Genomic DNA, 21,737 nt, shown 5'->3' with positions numbered 1-21,737 from the left:
CACTGCTACATAATCCCTTCAAATTATATGACAGTTGATTAGAAAGGTCTTAATTCAAGTTTTTAGTATTCCTGACCACAATAAATCTGGTTGCCCAGATATAAATAATAAAAATAAAATAAACACACACACTCACTGTAGATGATATTTAGCTGTTGCATAACTGTTTAGGAGTACGAACTTAAGGTAAAGTGAATCCTTATTTCTTCCAGTGTTAGAAAATGTCTGTCTTTTCCTTTTGAAATCAGGACACATTATTATAGCCTTTTATCAAGCATTAGATTCCCATCATGGTTAGAATTTATTTGTTGAAAGAGAAAATTCTTAAATTCATCATCCTCTTTCATCAACCTTATAGACCTCACATCCTACAGACCATCAATTATTTCTAGTATCTTTAATTTCCTTTATCAACAATTTACATTTTCCACCTGATTCATATTCGTTGCCATCACCTCCACTACCCTTCCCATTGACACTTTCTTGAAATTGTTTCCTCCACTTCCACTCTTAATCATAATGCTTTTTAAAATACAAGCATCCTTTTGAGTGGAGAACTGTAGGTCTTCTGCACTTAATCTTTCCTAAATATTTTCAGATTATTCACATAATTATGTTTAACTTCTCCTCCCCCACAAATTCTCTCACCATTGTTCGCGGTTATAGAAAATAAGCCTGTTAAAAGCTGTGAGTTGTGTACGCACAGATATATGTGTTAATGAGGAGAACTACGCTGTATTTGTTCAAGGCAGAGGAATTAGGCTTGTCTTGTACAATCTCAACTCGGAGCACATGACTTATTGCCCAGGTGGAGTGGGACTAACGACATTTAATTATTTACTCTGCATCTCCCAGGCATCGTAAGGTATTAGCATGACCCCGCTGTATTCTTCTAACCCATCAATCAGCTCTTTAAAAGAAAGCAGAGGCTCTCAAACCCTTTCACGTGGAGTTAACATGCAGGTAGTCGCAGTAATTGATGGCACAGAAAAACCATGACACATAATAGTATGAGATTACTGCCAAAACCCTGTGCAATCAAATATAATAAAGGTTGACAGACTAGCAGATTTTTTCTTTTACTGGGCATATCTGCATGTGCGCACAAGTTAAGGACTGTTTGCTTGGTGGGCAAGATCAAATGGGTTTGGTAAAGAAACTGAGCATGAAAAACCAAGCAAAAGCAAGATGCTATCATAGGTAGTAAGAGACTGCTCATGAGAAAACCAGAGCCATCAACCAAAGACTGGGTTCCCTCCAGAGCAATAAAAAACATTTTCCCTAAGAAAGATGCAACATCACGAAGAGGATACAACACCCTTAAAAATGGAACCGATACAGTCAGCTTTTCCTGTTTGAAATGGGAATACATTGGATGTACTGAAAAACCATGAGTAACTGTTTTAAGCTCTCAGGTTAGTATAGCTGGTAAGCAGGAGAACTTCACCTTATTGATTGATCCAGTGTAGACCTGGCTGGAAAGCAGTTTCACCCAAAAAGCGCAGAGGAAATAATGAAACCTGTCCCTGGAGGCATACAGCTGAGATATAAACAGGGATTTAAAGGGGAATTATCCAAGGAAATCTCTCTGCATTTTCCACAGTTCTCATTTTAACCTAGCCCATTCCTCCCAAGCCCTTGCAGAAGTATCTGGGCTTCTGACTTGTATTACCATGATGGAGGCTGCACGGCGTTTGGCAGCACCTTTTACTTGCAGATAAAAATCCCTATCTCTTCTTTCCCCAAAACTTTTTAAGAGGAAATAAAAGGGTATAAAAAAATACATTCATTTTGGATTTGTCAATCAGAATTTCAGGCTTCAGCATACTGTGTTGGTTGATGTGTTAGGACAGACATGCAACGCTCTGAAAAATGAGTACCTGGTAGGGACTAAGAGCTAGGAGGTGATAATTCCTAGATGTGGAACGTGGCATTGCCCTTGAAATGACAAAACCCCTTTGTACCTCGCAGGGTCTCCGTGATCTACTTCGCTCCGGAAGGATAACTGGAATGAACAAGAAACCTCTCCTCTTAACGTGCCGCAGCGTTAAGTTTCTTGTATATTCGACATCCTCCGACAAGCAGGACCAAAGAACAGAACAATTTTCACAAGCAGAGACTCAAAGAGACCAACATGCTGGCTCCTGCATTGCTCAGAAAATCATTTTGGATTTGATTCTGGCTCTGTTCGGGCTCTGGGGGACAGTTTATGTCAATCTTTTCTTCTTTTTTCAAAAGTGTTGTAGGTTAAACTTTGCGCCTAACAACCTTGACAGCGTCCCTTTACATTTTTTAGACGAGCCATTGAGTAGCATTATGACAAATTATGGGACCTGATGATATGTAACAAGAACATCTCCTCCAGTCACAGGCTGTGGAGGAAATAAAAAGCCTGAAAGAAGTATTTCTGGCAAAAAAGAAACTTTTTCGTCTTCATTAGTATAAGGAATTGCAGATGGTGAAATCCTTCAATTAACCATGAAGAAGGGTTTCCTTGTACAATGACTGTATTCACTTAAGACAGCGTGTAGAAGACACAAGCTCTTTTTTTTTTTTTTTGCTTGTGGAGCTGTATAGACAACATGCGAAAACCTTTGAAAATCACCTTATTTATAAGTGAAGTTGCTTTTACACAGTATTTTCTGTATTTCTTTGCTATCGTTCTTCATTACGAAAATAAACCGTGTGAAATCAACCTTTCTGTTGGCATCAACCTGCCCCTGCCTTTATGGGCTGAAAGCAACAGGCTGCTGGCTGTGATGCCAACTGGCTGGTGAAGATGCTGTTGGGATATTTTGCAGGTGGGTAAGCAAGAGAGTTCATTCTTAATAAAACATTTATTATTAAAGAGTTCATTATTAACAGATTACTTACAAGTATTTTTTAAATGTCAACAGCTGTTCACCTGGGAATAGCTTTTTAATAGCACAAAATAAAGAAAAACCCTGATGAACTATATTGGTATTTTTATTACTAAAGGCAGCAGATTTTCTGCTGTGGCAGTGGCGATTTTCTGAAAACAATTCTTTCAGAATCCTTGATGATATTTTAACAGACCCTGATCGTGGACTGTCTACCATTGAGGAGTGCTTAGTTTCACAATGAAAAGGCACAAGTTTGTTATTAAGAGTATTTCAGTGTAATGTCTCATTTGAGGCTTCAACTACTCAAATTGATACAGTTAAGAAAAAGGTAGAACTCCACTTCCAATCTCCTCCATAGCTGTTTTTTTTATGTCATAATAGCTCTGAACTTATTTTGTACTCTTTAGTTAATAATAATAATACAGAATACTGCACTTAAAACCTTTGGTATATAACATTTTGCAGAAGCAGATCCTGATGTAGACCTGCTCTTAGGAGCCTCAGCCACAGCTAACCATCACGCCTCTAGAAAATGGTGCAAGTCAGTAATTAGGAAGCCAATTCTTACCCAAACCTTTGTCATCTTCAGAGCAAAACCACCACCTTTCCTAACAGTTCTAATGTTGTTTGAGATGACTGGGGACACTACAACTTTACAGGTAAACACCCATTCAACCAGTTCACTGTTGGACACACTGTTTTAATTTTTTTTTTTTTTAAGACCATAACAGAAGTCAAAGCCTGAGTCTTCTCTCTCATAGTGAAAAACTTCCCCATCGCTCTACAACATCCCATTGCTCCATGGGGCACTAATAGTCCGTGAACAAAGTTTACTTTCTCACTTCACATCAGGGATAAAAAGGTTATCTACAAGCAGCAGTGACCTAATTATTAATAGGAGTTTTGCCTAGGCAAACTGCTAACTGTATACAGAGAGCCTGAGAGATAAATAATATAGCTGACAAATCACTATAAACTAATCCATTTTCACATTTTCCTTACAATCACTAGGCATCCTCGCACCAGATTCTTTAAGTAATCTGGCGAGTATTATCTTCTTATTAAATAACCTTATAATAACCTTATTATTAAATACATTAAGCACATATTAATCTATGATTTATTACAATTAGGTTTGTTCTAATTTAATTAAACACTGAGGCTTCTCAAGTGTTCTATGAAACTCAGGTATGTTCTCTGGCAAGGCGCGATTTTCTGAAAACAATTCTTTCAGAATCCTTGATGATATTTTAACAGACCCTGATCGTGGACTGTCTACCATTGAGGAGTGCTCAGTTTCACAATGAAAAGGTGCAAGTTTGTTATTAAGAGTATTTCAGTGTAATGTCTCATTTGAGGCTTCAACTACTCAAATATTTTGTATTTAAACAGACTTGTGCTCTCACAGCATTGCTTCTAAGAAGTAAATTCCCTTAAAAACTATTGGCTTCAATCTCCATAATTACCTCTGCTATTTTATATATGGTTCTACAGGTACTGATTTCAAATGTCTGTAGGTAATTAACTGCACAGCCTGTTGCGAAGCCCCAAGAGCCCAGCTCAACAAGGAACAGGACAAAATCTTTGGGCTGAGCTACACTGTACAGGGAACTCTCCAGCAACCACTTCTTGCAAAGAAGTTTGAAAAGACACAGATGTGGTCAAAGAGAAAACAGCCGTGGCAACAGAATTGAGGGAAAAGGCTAAAAGAGCAAAGTTTCATGAATTTTCCTGGAGTATGCTCAGACTTAAAATCACAGAACGGTTTGGGCTGGAAGGGACCTTGAAGATGACCTAGTCCCACCCCCCCGCCACGGGCAGGGCCACCTTCCACCAGCCCAGGCTGCTCACAGCCCCATCCAGCCTGGCCTTGAACACTGCCAGGGATGGGGCAGCCACAGCTTCCCTGGGCAGCCTGGGCCAGCGTCTCACCACCCCCCCCAGGGAAGAATTCCTTCTTAATATGCAATCTAATTGTGCCCTCTTCCAGTCTAAAATCACTGTCCCTTATCCTGTTGCTACAGGCTCTGGTAAAAAGTCTTTCTCCATCTTTCTTATAAGCCCCCTTTATATACTGGTTCATTTAGAGGAAAAAGGAATATTAAATGAGCACCAGCACGAGGAAAAAGAAACTTCTGCAGACACTGTTCTGGTCCAAATGGTGGATGTACATCCAGGCTGCGCTAAGTTTGGACTAGTAAAACACGCTTAGTGCCTGGACAGAGGAGAAAGCTGAGATTATTGATACAGAGACCTACCAGGATGGCATTTCACCATGGGCAAACAGTATTGCACCCCGAGCCACAGGCCATACTCCTTAGGTAGCTGAATTTTATCACACATGATGCTGAAATGTCAACTCCACATGGAGAACATTTCCCCTTGACATACTGAAGTTAATAACTTTCAGCTGAAGTTGGAATATGAAAAGCAGCATGTAAAATTTCCCAGCCTGTCTTACAAGTGATGGCTGATTCTTCCAGTTGTGTAAAATGTTATTAGAAATACCCACCCATGTTCCTCTGCCACTGCTAACGATGCATGGCAAGAAGGCACTGTGAGCCTAGGGTAACAAGTTACTGGAAATGGGAAATATGTTTGCTAACTTTGTATTCAAAATATTTTTTTTTATCATTTGAAACTCAGCGTAGCCCTTAATCACACAAGATCTCAACAAAGAGTCCCAAGATAAAAAAAAAAGTTACCACTCAATTAACACTACTAGATGTGAGATGTCTGCAGTGACTACAGAAATAGTTTTAAAAAATCAGTAACAAGCAGAAAGATGTGTTAGTCACTTGTAAGTACTGCATGATCTCCTTCACTAAGTCCACCTTTCTAAGCTCAGACTGCTGCAACGTTCATGTGATAAACAGCATGTCTCGCCATAAAATTTGAATTGCTTTTTTTTTTTTTTTTAAAAAGTTATTTATAACTGACCATTCACAGCCCACTGACTGGCAGCCACCCAACCAAAAAGTAATTACGGGTGTGACAATGATGAGATTAAGCCCAATGTAATAGGATTGCTTCCAATTTTAAGGTTAAGTAAATCATGAAGTGTACTTTTATGTATAAATATGTTGGTTAAAGCATTCGGTTTGTCTGGAAATGGGCTAGATCACTTTGGTGTTTTGTTTACCACTACGAAGTATTACCTTGGCTGAAAAGCGCTGGCATTTATGATAATCACAAACCAGTCACCATCGCTAACAATTTTCAAATGATGATTTAAAAAATAAAATGCCCCCCCCCCTTTTTTTTTCCCCCTTGAAACATTAGCTTGCATGACAATTGTGCACCGCGCACACAGCCACTGAAGTCCCCCCAAAGGAGGAGCCTGGGAAAGGAGAAATAAAAGGGAGCTGAAACAGTCTTCAAGGGAGCTGCCAATTCCTTGTCAAATGAAGCAGAGTCAGAAATACTCCAGCCTAGCTCTGTAATCCATCACCACAAACTGCAGCTCTTCCTCCCCAGATTAAAAAGACAGATTCAAAGCACTAGGGAAGGAGGAGCAAAGGAAGTCAAAGTCAAGTCAATGCCACATCAGTTTGAAAACCCCAACAAAGATGACGTGTGTGTGGCCACAGAAGCTGACAAATGCCAAGCCACCTCTTCTTGGATGCACCCTGTGAACTGGAGCCTACCAGGTGAGAACCATATTCTATCAAACATTACTTTTTTAAAAAAAACCCACACTGCTATTTCCCACATTCCAGCATCCCGTTCAAATAGGAAATCTTCCATGATACGCCTGAGCCACACAGCAGCTGTTGATGTCACTGCATACACCATGCTGTTAAGCATGCTATGAGATGCTTGCAAGGTATCTTCTGCTACTAGGGAATCTGTTCTATCGTTGCCTCCTCCCAGCCCTCAGATAAATAATCCTTCAGGAAAAGCATGTGCTCCATAGGTGGAGGCTCAAACAACTGAGTCCAGCACTCCAAGAAAGTCAACAGAGCCAAAAATGTAGAATTTCTCCCCCTTAAATGTTTACCTAAGGCCTTTACCTCCCCGACGGAGACAAATATGGAAAATTTAGAGGTGACCTTGGACCTTCTGGCTTATTACAACTTGAGCACCAAAAGTTTGGTTCAAAACCTCACCAAGCCAGAAGCACCAAGGTTCCCCAGCCTGAAAACCTCATCCCTCAGTGCGGGCGGCAGCAGCTGAAGAGCACACAGCAATCCTGGGAACAAGCATACACAGGTCAGCAAATAAACAGACTCAGAGAAGTTCCTCTGCCAAAGCAAAAGGGAATAAAAAAAAGAAAAATTCTCATAGCTTTTGTGGGCTGCCTGGAAGTAGTAAAATGTTACTACAAAAAACCCCACATAAATCCCCCTAAACTGGGATATGGAATTTCAGACAATAGCTGAACCCAAAATCGTGGTACAAAAACTGTACAGCTCTGCCTTAAAAAGCAAAAACCCACCAAGACTGACTGGTTTTGTTCCTCTTCATTCTGATTTGGCCCCTACATGGGAAGTGAGAACTGATCTTAAAGAATGGAAGAAAGAAAAAAAAAATATTAAAGCTGCATTTTAAGGGGTAGGACTGGCCAGCATAGGATCAGTTTCAGGACACCTCCCCAAATCCCATGAAAAGGGCAGCAGCAGAAGAGAGGCAGGGTCCGTAAGGAAGGTTTCACTTCCAAGTTTAAGGAGCAACTGAGCTTTTGTTCAGGTTTTGCCTGTTTAAGCAGCCCTGTAAATTCTGCTGGACCTCAGAAAGCAGTCCCACGAGGGAGACGTTTAGTGGCAGAAACACCTACCAAAAAGGCTGAGAGACTGCACTGCCTTTTGCAGGACTGCTTTATTACTCCAGCAGCAGTAGGCGGGTAGACCAGGATTATACTGACAAGGGGAAATAAAACTTTGGGGTGCTCTGGAGTATTTTGACCGCATCTTCCCACTGCCAGTCACAGCATATTCCAAGCAGTGGAAACAGAAGCTCTTCACTTGATGCATGGCTAATACAACGTGGTACTTCAGCCTACTACAGACTCCTACTCCCACCTCTCCAAACTACAAATGCATCCCAAAATCAGCTATTGTAGGACATTCAAACGTGAGAAACAAGATCGGTGGCCCTGGAACAAGAAGCATCACTTACGATTAAATGTTTTCTTATGTGGTGCTTTGAGTTTGTATACATGCCTTTAATGATTATCTTTTCATTTTAGGAGGAATTTGAATTAAGAAAGATGTGACATTTGTACAGGCAAGAAATTAACAGCAGCCTAATCAGCCTCTGAGACTAAGAGAATCTAAACGAAGGACCCAGCTGCCGGCCCTTTGCTTGTTTTAAAGCACGCAGATTTATCCTCATTACGGGATGAAAACAGCGCTTGCCCTGCCTGGTAACGTCATCTTTGCACCGCTTGCAGATAACCCAAACGCTCGCTGGAACAGGTGCCAAAAAAGACGTGTTCTCGCAGCCTGAAGGTTAAACTGGATTAATTTCGAAAACCTGAAAATTGATACGCTGTAATTTAACATGTGCTCAACATGTGTGCTCAGCAGCAACTGAAAATGAAATATCTTAAATATTATCAAACGTTACATCATTAAATATAAATTAGATGGAAACAGGGGAAAGCTAAAAATTGACTAGGAGTTCAGCTACTCTAAATGGCTAATACGTCCATTTTTCACCTGAAGCCCTCTCCAATACAGTTTTGCCATTAAGCAAAAACCTAAAGAAAGGTAATCAATTCCAACTAAAAAGCACTTCTCCTGGAATGACTGCACTTCAAACCCCTGGCTGGCTGCCAGCCCCCCCAGACAACAGCTATCAATGTTTCTGACTATCACAGGAGCACGAGGGGCCATGCATAATTGACTAGAAGATGGGCTAAAACTGTGCCCAATCAGTGTGTGATCAAAAACGCGTGGAATATTCAGCGCCACTTGATTACATGGAGGCACGTCCTTTCGCTCTCCTCATGAAATCTCTTCAAGGTCCAGAGTACTGTAATAAGATCATTACTGTCAAGCGGTACGAATCGCAGGCAATGAGTCTTGGGATAGGAAGTCATACTTCACAAGCTCCTCTGGTCTTCCCCCCCCCCCCCCTTTTTTTTTTTTTTTTTGTATTTTACTGCGTGTTGAGGCAGCAAGGCGACGAGGTGACAGATAATGATCACATCACTGTGTGGCAACTAGAAAGGCACTTTTAAGAAAGAGCACAGAGAAATCAGCTTAAGAGAAACTCAAACATTTTTTTTTGGCGCTTTTTTTTTCCCCCTCAAAAATTAAATAGAATTAAACTGTGCAGTATTCTCCTTTCATGAATTGTGATTTAATGTCATTGAATTTAATCATTTGATAGATTTTCATATTATACCAAAGCCTATTACCTCACAGACAAATGGCCAATTTTCTCCATCTCACACTCACAAAAGAAACCTTTATTAACTTTTTTTTTTTTTTTTTGAGTGGGGGGGGGAAGCGGTGGAAAATGTCAACGATGAGGCCTGTTCAAGTTTTCCTTTTACCTACTCCGCTCACTGGAGTTGCACACTACATATAATGCATAACATCTATCAAAAGTAACCTATCTGTAAAGAGAAAGGTGGAGGGATTGAAAACAGCAGATTAAAGCACAGGGTATAAACCAAACATGCGGCAAGCTCAGCCCTGAAGTCTCATGCACAGCACGCGGGGCTGCAGTAGAGACCTCAGACGGAAAGATACCAAGTATCTGCTCATTGAATTTGACAGCTAATCTAAGGCAACTATTTGATTAAAACCTGACAAAACAACACAGGTTTGAAATGACTGACCGGTCAGGAGTTGGAGGGGAAAAAAAAAAGAAAAAAAAGAAAAAAAAAAAGTCTACATTACTGTTACACGGTTGTCTTGTAGATGTCTGACATCGATGCCACCCGGCACTGAAAGTGGAATGGCTCCAGAGCTGCGTTTTTCAGATGGAGAAGGATGCTATGATCGGACAACAGCCTACTGCTGAAGCGGAAGGAAAAGCCAGCCACGGTCACACCACCACCTATAGCACCTCCACCTATGTGATTTCATCTCCTGTACCACGGCACTCTCCACCTGGCACTTCACTATCGAGAACCCCATCCTCTCATATTAGTTGGTCACCTTTCCAAACAGATACTGTTCAGCAACTCCTTCTCAGGGCTAGATGAGGCTGCCCAGCCCCACATGTCACAGGCTCTCAGGGGCTCCATCACCATGCAAGAACCAGAGGTGCAAAGCACCTGTCAACGCACAGCTGGCTGCTGACCGTGCACCTTGGAGTCCAAGAAAGCCTGAAACAACACACCCAGTTGACCCCAACCTAACTGTTGAAAATTATCGCATGAAGAAACCAAAACCCATTAACATACAGAAATGAGAACCTCCCCCCCAGCTTAAAAACATAAATTTCCAGATGAATAGGTAACTTTGGAAGAACCAAAATCACAAAGGGAAATTAAGAGAAGAATCACCATCTTTTCAAGGGAAAGAATTTTAAATTGTTCAGGCTTTTGCACTTTGCCCACTTTTCTTAAAGAAAAATTCCTGGGAGAAATATATGCATCTTCAACAACTTCTTTAGTAAAATTGTTCATATACGCCATCACCTTCCTCACTTTTGGCTTGGACCTGCTTTTTAAAAGCCGTGTCAAACATTTTGACAAAGAACCAAAACAAAAAAGGCAAAAATATTTCTTGATCTATAGGTTGTTACTACATCCTGAAGTCCAAGAAGAGAGCGCAAAACATTCCACCTGCATCAAAGGGGAATGGAGGAAGCATCTGGCTGCAACTGGCAAAATATAGAGTCTATCTGTGTGCACTAAAACTAGGAAATTCCCCAATCCCGTGAAGCCTACAAGGTACAAAAGAAGAGTGTCAGGCTCATGATGCTGGGCAAATCCTGTGTATGCAGACTCTTGAATTGGAATCAGCTGAGAACATCATCTTCCCACTCACTGCCCTGTAAGCAGACAGCATTAGGAACACCTAAATTCACGAGCTTTCTATCACATGAGACTTTCTACGTCTCCCTTGCCAGATGCCGTGCCTGGAATACCTTTATCTGGAGCACAGAAGGGAGACTACTGACAAAGCTGTGCATTTCGGGAAAGACCATCACTTGTTTCACTTGGATTTAAAGGCAGATGTGGTTTCATTGCCCACTGAGGTTCTTCAGACATGGAGCAAAGTGGCTGATTACACTAAGAGTATTTTCCAACACTACGTTCATCAGTTCTTAGCCCCAAGAATGCACTGAGTAGCAGCACATATTTTTCAGGGCTTATCCATAACTGAGTCAAATGTAGGGTTCTGCAATAAAAAAAATTACTAACTTGTTATTTCTACATTCTGTTCAACATGTACCTCTCGACTATGAGTTCTTTCTTACATAATGCCAAAAGCATGTTTCATAACCCTAGGGTAGATCAGATTGACACGTTCCCCCTTGAATTCCCGGGTTGAGCTGTAGATAGCAACCCTCCACAATCAAGCCAGTGTCATTAATCTCACATTCCATATTACAAATAAAAAAGCATGCCTGTAATCAACTGGCACCCCACCAACCCTCCTCACAAAGCTGCCCGGTGCCTCCTAAGGCAAACTTCAATTTAGCAAGGCACGCTGTAGAGAAGCAGACCGTATAAACAACCACAGCAGGCTGGGGCACGAGGTCCACCTAGCCTGCGATGCTTTCATCGGCAACTAGTGAGAGATGCCTCCAAAAAGCAGAACAGCAACATGAACCCTGCTGTACCTTCCAGAACAGTCCATGGTTGGGGGGCTTCCTGGGAGAAGCTGCAATCTTTAAAAGAGTTTCATGGATTTTTCTTCTTATTTGCCTAATCTAGTGCTTCTGGTTTAGCTGCTTAAGGTCTTCCGAAGAGAATTACTTAGAACTTCCACTTTTTAAAGGCAGCTTCTTCCCAAGGTATCTCTGTAGGTCAGTTCCAGTAAGTGGATGAGTTCAAGTGCACGGAAAGTTCAAGTACACAAGGCATCCTTCAAAACGTCAGTCTTCCTTCTCTGCCAAAGCAGTCTCTTCATTTACACTGTGACACCCTGACTGAGGAGTTCAGCTACGTGGTGACCAGGAGAACAAAGTTATACTCAACTCAATGACCTTATGTTAGTCTTTTCATTTACTATAGCTTTATAATACATACCAATCTTATTTTATTTTTAAGATATTTTAATTCAGATATATAGATTTATAACGAAATTACACGGTCTTATGCTCTAGAAAAACTGGCAAGGAACTTGTAAAGCTGACACACTTAAGTAACAAAAGGGAAGAAACTTCTCTTAGCAGGATTAATATTTTACAAGTACTTCTCGGTACCTTGTAAACATCATCTCGTGGACATCAGGAACCTTTTTCATAATCAAGGTCTCTGTCTCAGGCTGACAGCATAGTTCTAAGGACACTAATTACCTGAAGCCAGTAAAATGTTAAGGTGTCACTTGTTTTCATTCAGTTATAAAGCTACTTAAAACTTCTTTCTTTTCCAAAGAAGCCAGGCCAATTCAGAGTGCAGCACTCGTCCCAAGGATGCACAGCATACCTTTTTGCAGTTACAACGCAGAGCACTGAAAGTACTAAAGTGGGACCACTTTTCAGACAAATGTGGGGGGGGGGGGGGGGGGGGGAAGTCTTATCTTTCTCTAGCTATCCAGATGTGCCGGTGTGTACAACCATCACCAATTCATCCTTTCCAGAATCCCTTTTCCTGCTGACCACCACTGTGACACTTTTCCTTTCAACCAGGTAGGCGCAACCAGCAGCCTCTTCCAACCCTGAGCTAACGGTGGTTTTAAAGAGAAGAAGGAATCTTTCAACTTGTTTAGCCTGCAATGAAGTAGGTTAAAACAATAGATCAGCTTCACCTCCCTTGTCTTTCACTCCTCAGCATCAACATAAATGTCTTTCAGCAGCAAACCTTTCATGTCAGATCGGCTGTGACGACTGAGGCAGAAGGTTTCCCAACAAGTGACCTTTATGCCTCGGTTGAAAGCAAGTCTCTGAAGGTTCCGTCTAGATTTTATTAATTTCTGCCCTCCTGTTTCTCAGGTGTACAGCAAATCGGCCAGTGCTCCATCTCCTATGAAGCAGTGAACGAAGTTACTGATGATCAGTGGAATTACAACCAAAGAGTGTTTTGACACTGAATAGGTGATAACCTCCGAGACACACACAGCACGCTTAAATCAAAACAAGCATTTGGTATTACACACAACAAATATGGTCACATACTGCTGTTTTTTTTTTTTTTTTTTTTTTTTTTAATTCTCATGCAGACAGAAGAAAATACAGCTAGATATTCGGCTCATTTTTGTTTCATTTTTAATGCCAACTAAGGCCTGGGATTTTTGTTGTTGTGGAGGTTTTTTTTTGTTTGTTGTCAGAAATTTTTACCTACAAAGCAGCTGAAGCAGAGAATGACTGGATCAGGGAAGGCTTGCAACTCTTCTGAGACAATTAAAAAAATAAGGATGCATATAATTATCAAACCATATTCTAAAAATCTTACCAAAAGCAAGCTTGTTAAACTCCAGATTTAGTGACGATTAGCAAAGCAGAACGTGTTTTTTCCCCGTGCAGTATGAAATCCAGCAAAACGCTATTTGCTGAAATTTCTGAAACATGTCATGCACAGGAGGGCTACACAAATGCCATTACGGCCAACAAATTGTATATGAAGAGAATTCAGCAGTAACCCTAAATGAATCACAAACTCATTTAAAAAACCCCCAATCTTCCTCGCTATCTGCTTTGTACTGCAAACCCTTCCAGTTCCAAATAAATGCTTCCTTTCTTCATTCAACGCTGCAGTCAAAATGTCACTTTTGTATTGATCTCACTTTAAATACTGCTGAATGTTTTAAAACTGTGGAACATTTCCTTTCTAACACTCCAGGCACTTAAAAGACCAGCAGAAAACCAAAACCTGCTCTTAGTAAACGGTCCATCAGAAGATAAACAGAAATACTGCATGAGAGGATGGAAATATACAGAAGAGGAGTATGACGCAGGGCTGCATTTGTTTTTTAGGTTTTTTATTTATTTTTTGGAGATGAAAAAGCATAAGATCTCTCTTACCACTTTTAGAAGAGTGTAACTGTGAAAGAAAAAAAATTGGGCATGGAAATAATTAAGGAGCAACCGGTTTCCCTTACTGGTTTATCCCCAGACTTTGTGTTACTGCTTTGCTGCCCGTGGGAAGCCCCTGCCCTGAGCCTGCGTGCTGAGCCCCACCGCACCGCGGCCGTGCACACAGGTAAGGTGCTGGGACGGGCTTTGCATTTGGCCTGGGGCCGGATGGACAACAGTTTCTACATGACCGAGCTTAAATTAACTCCGATACGTCCACACACAGGCCACAGGAATACAATGAAAACTCTTCCCTAATGCCAGCACTAATGCTTCATTTCGTTTTCACATGTTCACCCATCTTACAGGATCAAATATTTGCCTTTTTACTGAAACAAAAACCTATTTTTGAAGACCGCCTCTGCATCTACTCCTACTCCATAGTACGCTGTAACTATTGATAGCTGATTTATAGGTAAAATAACTAGGCTGACAAGACTACCAGGAGTAACTTCTGTGGAGCTCCTATGTGAACAATATCTGTTTGCCTGTACAACCATGGTAGTATACTTAATTATCATGTAACGGACTGGAAAGAGCTTTTACTTGAATAAGTTTTGGTGGCAGCTTAGTTCTGTGCATTACTTCAAGCAACAAAATCCACACAGGGACCTTGACATCTAATAGATTTGATTCCAAAGGTTACAAACTCTTTAATAGGTGAGTAGTTTTGCCCTTGCTGCTGCTGCAGGTCAAGATATTAAATTTCACATCTTCCTTGCAGAGAAAAGGGAGTGACGATGCTGTGACTTTTTGTGTTGGAAAGGTTTCTGAACCTGCTGTCCTCTGACAATATCAGAAGGTTTCTTCCAGACCATAAAGAGCCAAAAAAAAAGTATAATGACAACACCAAGTAAAAATACATTCCTTCACTATGGTGTTTAATTTGATGTATTATAAATAAGTATCAGCATTAACAATGTCAAGTCCATCTGTCAAATGAAGAATCTACTTCTGCACAAAACCTGTGGCTCATTGTTTGCATCTGTTTCATTGAACAGGCCTCAGAGATCTTTCCACCGAATTTCCAAAAATTCCCAATTTTTTTTTTTTTCTTAATAGATGGTTAATTTCATTTTTTTTAGTTCAGCCTGGCTACAGCACACTTACTAGAACTATGCACCTAGGGAAATGTAGGTTAAAATTGTCTGGAAAAGACTATCACAGAGCCAACCATGTTGAAATCATTTCAGCATATAATGCCAGCAGGTAAATCACAGGCATGCTAAGGAAAGCTTGGGGTGAGAAACTGCAGGTAAAACGCACGCACGTTTTTTTATGCATCATATACTGCATTTCAGTTAACAGCTGTATTGCTTCCGATTTACACAAAATATCAAATTTTCTGGTGTTATATATATATATTCCAGAGACCAATGCTAAGAACTGCATTTACCTATTTTGCTTTGTCCTTCTGGTTTTGGGATGGCTGAAAGCGGGCAAAAAGTCTTGGGAATAAACTGGTGCCTCCCTTGGCTTTTTGCACCTCGTCCCCACCCTCCTGGACTCCAGTCCTCATGCAGCTGAGAAACCAGACGAAAGCAGTGAAATTTTTGCTTATTGTTAAAAGTACAAATGAGAAGTCTAACTAAACCCTGTTCTTCCATCCACAGAAAACAAATTAACCTATTTTCATTTCAAACTTAACTATAGCTCAACTTCAGTGCTCCCTGAGATTTGGAACAGGTAACTCCAGTGTTACAAAACATGCAGAGGAAGAACACAAGCTTTTCAAATACCTTTACTAGTTTACCACAAGAAAAAAAAAAAAATCCCACCCCAATTTCACAGAAAACTGAGGTTCATCCTTAGCTACAAGCCAGAAAGTGTACACCTAGAGCTGGGGGTTAGACTGCACAGGTCAGGAAAGTACAGGGAAAAGCAAATACTCCACAAGAGGCAGAGGACAAGTATCTTTGTGTTAAGAAAACAGTTTTAAAAAGAAACATAAAAGGTCCTTCCTTGTTCTTCACAAGTTCTTTAGAAACCAGCAATGAAGAACAACATGGAACACAGATTTACAGAGAAAACACAGTTGGGAAAGCCTACCAAGTCGCTAATCACATTTCCTGCGCTATCAATTCCTGTTTCTCAGCTCCATCTGCATGCATGGGAACACAGAGCTGTGCTTGTTTTGCCTGTGCTGCTGAGCAGGAACATAAATTGGCAGCGCTTTGCCTGCAGCGACCCCGCACCTCCCTGACCGAAGCAGCGGATTCACCCATCGACCTGGATGCAGCTGGACCGGCCCTACAGCAGACAGCAGCGTTGGCCCTGCTGGCCAGAGCTCTTAAGTCAATCAAACACTTGAAGAACACGGATGACCCAGACCTGATGCTGAAAGACGGCCATACCTTGGGCTTTCCATAGCTCCTAAAATCTCAGAAATGGACTGAGGGTAGGCAAGTTCCAGCTGGCATAGCCATGAAGTTCTAAAACTGTCTAACAGCAGTAAGAAAAATAAACACTCTTCACAGAAAGACCTCTCCCAGTGTTTGCAAGAAAGTTTTCAAATTTTTCTACTTGTTTTCAAGCTGAAAAACCTTCCTGTTACCACTAGCTGTTCCACTAACTGCAGCAGCATAAGGGTACCAAAACAGACCAGGCTCTGAGCAGCAATGCCTCTTTGAAACACAGCACCGTATAATCCTGCTCTGAGCAAGTTTAGACAGCATGGTGGGAAAAACACTGCTGGTTCCTGGCACCTTGCCTAATGTAAGCATTCCTGCTGTTACCCTCAAAAACACCGAGAAAATTTTTCAGCGACAAGTCCTGTAAAGAGAACTAAAAAACTTCTCTCTCGGTTTCATGGCACTGGAAAAATTTCACAAGAATCGGATTTTCCAAAATAGGAATTGAATTTTAATTTTCATCCAGCGGCAGCAGGGTTGCTTTAGTATTTTTGTTGCAGCAAACACTGTCTCAGAAAACCTGCAGAAAGATAAGCCAAGTAAGATGAAAGAATCAATCCCAGAAAGAGAGGGTTGTGCATGGGCAGATAGTGCGGAGAAAGAAGAATCAGCATGACCTTTATGGAAGGGCATAAAAGAGATGAGCATCAGTCCTCGGAATTAGTGAATCACCCTGGGCTCACTAGTGTCCATCATCGTGATATCTGAATACTTGGGCAGAGGTCAATGATCAAAGCAGGCACGTTCAAGGAGAAAAAAAAAAAAGACCGCAAAGTGTGGTAAAAACGCTAGAGTTTGCTGAAGACCAGATTTAAACCTCATTGAACACCTAAGCTTTGCTACAGACAAAAATGAAGGAACCTAGGATTTCTGTTTGAAAGCTGACACTTGAAACACCTGGACCCAAAGGAAGGCAACATAAAATCTAGAATTACCCAAATCATTTAATTCTGATCCATTGTAACTGTCTGAAAATAGCTACTGCAGGAGGATCCGGCTCCTCCTTCTCCTTTTCACAGTGAGCTCAGGGTTTCCAGAAGGAAGAAAGATACGATTCTCCCACGATTATCACCACAGTCTTCTGTACCCCATTCTCAATAATTATCAATATTTTCTGTATCTCAAACACCTGGGAAGTTGCCAAGGCAAAGCATGCATCTCTCAGAACATTTTCTTTTTACTGTTTAATTTGGATTTGTGGTCTTCAAAACCGCAGGAATCCTCTGAGGGTTTAAATCTACACTGAGGGCAGGTGTGGAGGAAGAAAAATCAAAAAGGAAATCTTTTAGGTCATCAGACAGATTTGTAGCCAAGCGCTGGAGAACAAGGAAACAATCCCTTTCCTGTGGAAAGGCTGAAAGATTGAATTGAAAACTGCCTTGAATTGCAAGACAGATGTGAAAATGCTGCGTTCATCTACTTGGAGAAAAACTCTTAACAGCCTGACACACAGCCTACTCGCAGCAGTCTGGCTTGTGACAGAGGTTGTCCCAGGACTGGAGTTATTCCCATCATTCAGCACCACAGCAAGCTCGGAGCGATGGACATGACCTGCCTGCTCAACCACCAAGCACACCAAATGTAATTTCTGGCTTGCACCAACACAAGTACCAGAAAAAACAGACAATGTTTGCAAGTGTCCACGTCAGGATTTGGAAAAAGCAACACCCAGCTTTTGTTAGTCTTTCCAGAAAGTACTTAATGGGAAGGAGGTGCCCTTCTAAAAGGACATGGAACTCAAGCGTGCTTCGTTGCTTTCTCCTTCAGCTACTGTGGGCAGACGAGGCTGGCTGTCTCTTCCCAACCCTGCTAAGGATTCAAGGGCCAGCAAGATTAATTGTCTGCTGAAGGATACCCAGAGCTCCTCTCACACGTGGCCAGGATGCCGTGTAGGAAATTGTGATTCTGCTCTTGTGGCCAACTGCTGTTTTTCGCTGGGTTGTGCTTTAAATGAGACGTTATAAAGAACTTAACAACCACTGTAGCACACCCAAGATGCAGAAAAGAGTGCCCATCTCAGAAAACATGTATGAAGGGGCAGGTCAAAGAAAGCTGATGGGCTGATGTAAGACTCAAGGATTGTAAAAGCAAGCGTTGGCACTCACTACTACTTTTAAGGCTCCCTGTGTGTTACTTGGTGGTTGCCAGCCAGTTCTCACCCTTCTGAAAGCATATTAATCTCATTTATATGGGAGGGGACAACTTTGCTGAGTTACTACAAACGGATTTCAGACTAGCATGTTATGATGCTGGAAGACAAGGAGAAAAGCAAGAGAAAGCAGAGAAGGATGAAGGAGCACGTAACTCCCCACTCCCATCAGAATAGGGACTTCAGGGCAAGACGCACAATAACTGCAAATCTCCTGTCGCTCACTGCAGGTCAGGAGTCTGTGCCTGCAGTCCAGGACCACACAGGCTCCAGCTCCAGTGACTTGTGAAAATAATCTCCCCAGGAGAAAGAAAACATACAAGTATTAACTACTTAGAAAGGGATTTTCAAAGGCTCTTGATACCCAGCTGGTCTTGATTCATATTGATTGCAACAAAATAGTCTTGGACCAGTGGTGAGTGCTCTGAAAAATCGCCCATAAACTTGCCACTGAGGTATGAAAATAAGTGAGGTAAAGGAGATTGTTTTTAAAAAAAAAAATTAAAAAAAATAGTAAAAAAAAAAGACAACAAATTAAAAATGAAAGGTTAAAACAAAATTTGGCTTCAGGCCATAAACTAGGGGGAAACTAACAGTAAAGGTAGTTAAATGACTGGAAAGAGAACGCAACAGGAGGTATTATGAAAAAAAGCTGATGGCTTTTAAAAAAGGATTTGTATAGATAGCTGGGGAAATAAATTCTGTATGTGATAGAAGTGCAATTGAGAAATTAAATAAATGGAAAATAAGGATGACTAAGTAGTAGTTAACATGCCCCTTCTCAGTTGTATACTATTATCACATCTATTTTTAATGTCTCTTCAGCTGTCTGCAATTGTTATCCTTTTTTCAGAACTTGTTCCAACGCTCTTTGATACTGAATTAGCTGTTTTTTTACTCTTCGATGCTTACAACCACATCTTTTTCTTACTCAACACTCCCCTTTTCCGACAATGTTATTCCATTGTCTCCGTTTTTCATCTCTCCTTATATGTTGACTCCCCAGTTTCTAAGCCTTCCAACTACCCTTGTTCATCTTTTTTCTGGAGCTCTTTTGGTTGAATCCTAGCATGTTTCTTTTCTTCTTTTCTAAAGATACAAGCATGTTTTATATCATATCTGGCTACTGTACACATTGTTACCCCTTCAGAAGAGCATTGAACAGCTATAGCAGTGTTCGCGTTGGAAATAGTAAGCTAAACTAAGGGAAAAAAAGTTCTTTTTGGCTTTTGCTTTCTGGTTCTTAAAAAAGAACCCAAACATTTAAACTCTCCCCTTTTCCGTTTTATCCTCAAATAACACAATCTTTCCATGAGCAGCTGAATATTCAAACAATAACGGGCATCAGAAGCGTCTGCAATTCTAGAGCTCAGGATGTGTCTAAGGAGAAGTGATAACACGAGACTTAGCAATACTGAAAAAAAATACACAAGTTCTAACGTGATGCATGGGCTACTGAGTGAAATGAATTTTTCCTTCTCTTTACAAGTTTCCTTCAACTTTACACGTATGCTTGTTCCTTACCTTTATAGCTAATGGTGCTCCATGTTAACTTGGGGACAGTTTTTTTATTTATTAAAAAAGTCAGTTCCAAACGTGTTTCAGACAGCCAAATTCACCATCGTGATGCCTCAGGTTACTGAGCTTCATCATTAAAAGACGAGCCTTTAATTTCTCTACTTCAGTACAATTCTCTAATCTTTCTGTATTCAAAGCCAACTGTGTAGTTAAGTTGTACTTAACACAGTGCTCTTTGGAATGGTATTTTCAAAATTCAGACTTCCACCACAGAGTAAGCTTACCTTCAGCTGTGCCTGAGATACCATCAGCTTTGAAATTGCTCGTGCTTTTCTTCCTGCGGTGTTTCTTTCTGTTGGCGTGAGGTGAAGGAGGTGGATCAAGTTTGGGGCTTGTTGTACTGGATATACTTGGGCTTGAACACACAGAATCTCCTAACCCAGTATCTGCAGTTTGGGGGAGAGAAAGGAAAAAAAAATATATGGAAAAAAATACTGCATAATTTAAATCAGTGATTGCTAGAATTCTAGAATTCAAGATATAAATCCCCTTGCTGTCTGTTGGCAGCTTCTTGAGCTCACTGACTTCCCAAGTTTATGGGAGAGCCTCCTAACAATACCCATTACTTTTTCAAAAAGGCATAAAAAAGTAACTTGGCCAAAGTTCTCATTTAAGTCCTATTAAATCAACAGGACTCTGCATCAATTTTAGAAGTAGGCCAGCTGGAACATACAGAAAACAATAGGAAATCACTTTATTACTTCCAATTACTCTTTCTCACAAAGATCTTACTGATCCTCAAATCGACTTGTGTAACGCTAGGACATTTTAATACATTTTAATGGAACGGAGATACCCCAACATCCTCTGAAGCCTATCTGCTTTCATTAAGAGTCCGATACACATAGACAGGTGGCGATGGCAATAAAGGGGGGAAAACAAGGTAACTAATGCATGCCTACTACCATTAATACATTGTGATAAAGGGTCATTTACTACCTGCTTTGGATGAAAAAAATAATCCCGTTTAGTGTGTTTAGGTTCCCACTGTATTGGTGATGGCAGCGTTAACATGCAACAGTTTTAAGAACTAATGACAGAGTCATTTCCTCCTTTCCCCCATCAATTAACTCGCTCACTCAATCAATCAAAACTAAAGGTCGATGACAACCCCCTCTCCTAAGCGGACCCGCAGCCTCTCCCCCGGTCCATGTAATGGCTGGTAATACACAAACGCCTTCTCTTTGAGTAGTTCTTCTCGTTCTGAGTCAAGAACCATCTAACAGCCATCTTTAACACAAGCTTAGGAAATGAAGATATACTTGAAATGTCACTCTGCATCTGGGTCCTTTCACACAGCAAATACTCAAGTAAACTTAATCCAGTATTTTCCCCCAAGGTTGGTAATATGATTTCAGTTTAATAGCAACCAACCTTTTGGCTATGGTTAGTGCTAAATGCATTCCTATTTTGTTGGTTTGGCTTTGGTTTTAATTATAAAATTTAGTATAACATCCTATACTTTAAGTGCTTGCTATCATGTAAAGCGAAGCTGTTGCCAGACCCTTGGTTACAGACCATATTGCACTGAAGTGCAATACCAGGACTGCAATAAAGATGAATTAATACGTCAGAAAAATATCAAGCCAAAGA

The 21,737-nt window shown here is 40.9% G+C and overlaps 1 protein-coding gene across 10 annotated transcripts in view; it reads right to left on the bottom strand.

Moving 5' to 3' along the window:
• Window positions 1–21,737, bottom strand: part of AGAP1 (ArfGAP with GTPase domain, ankyrin repeat and PH domain 1) — a 393,739-nt gene that overhangs the window by 71,046 nt on the left and 300,956 nt on the right. For all 10 annotated transcript variants that reach the window (XM_080399845.1, XM_080399846.1, XM_080399847.1 and 7 more), the window contains one exon: window positions 20,369–20,530. In XM_080399845.1, coding sequence (XP_080255971.1) covers window positions 20,369–20,530 — 162 coding nt within the window. The remainder of the gene's footprint in view (window positions 1–20,368; window positions 20,531–21,737) is intronic.

Source organism: Falco punctatus (assembly GCF_963210335.1).
Source record: "Falco punctatus genome assembly, chromosome: 8".
In the NCBI taxonomy this organism is placed as follows: domain Eukaryota; kingdom Metazoa; phylum Chordata; class Aves; order Falconiformes; family Falconidae; genus Falco; species Falco punctatus.
Note: the sequence above shows the minus strand (reverse complement) of the source record. Positions and strands in the feature narration are given on the sequence as shown.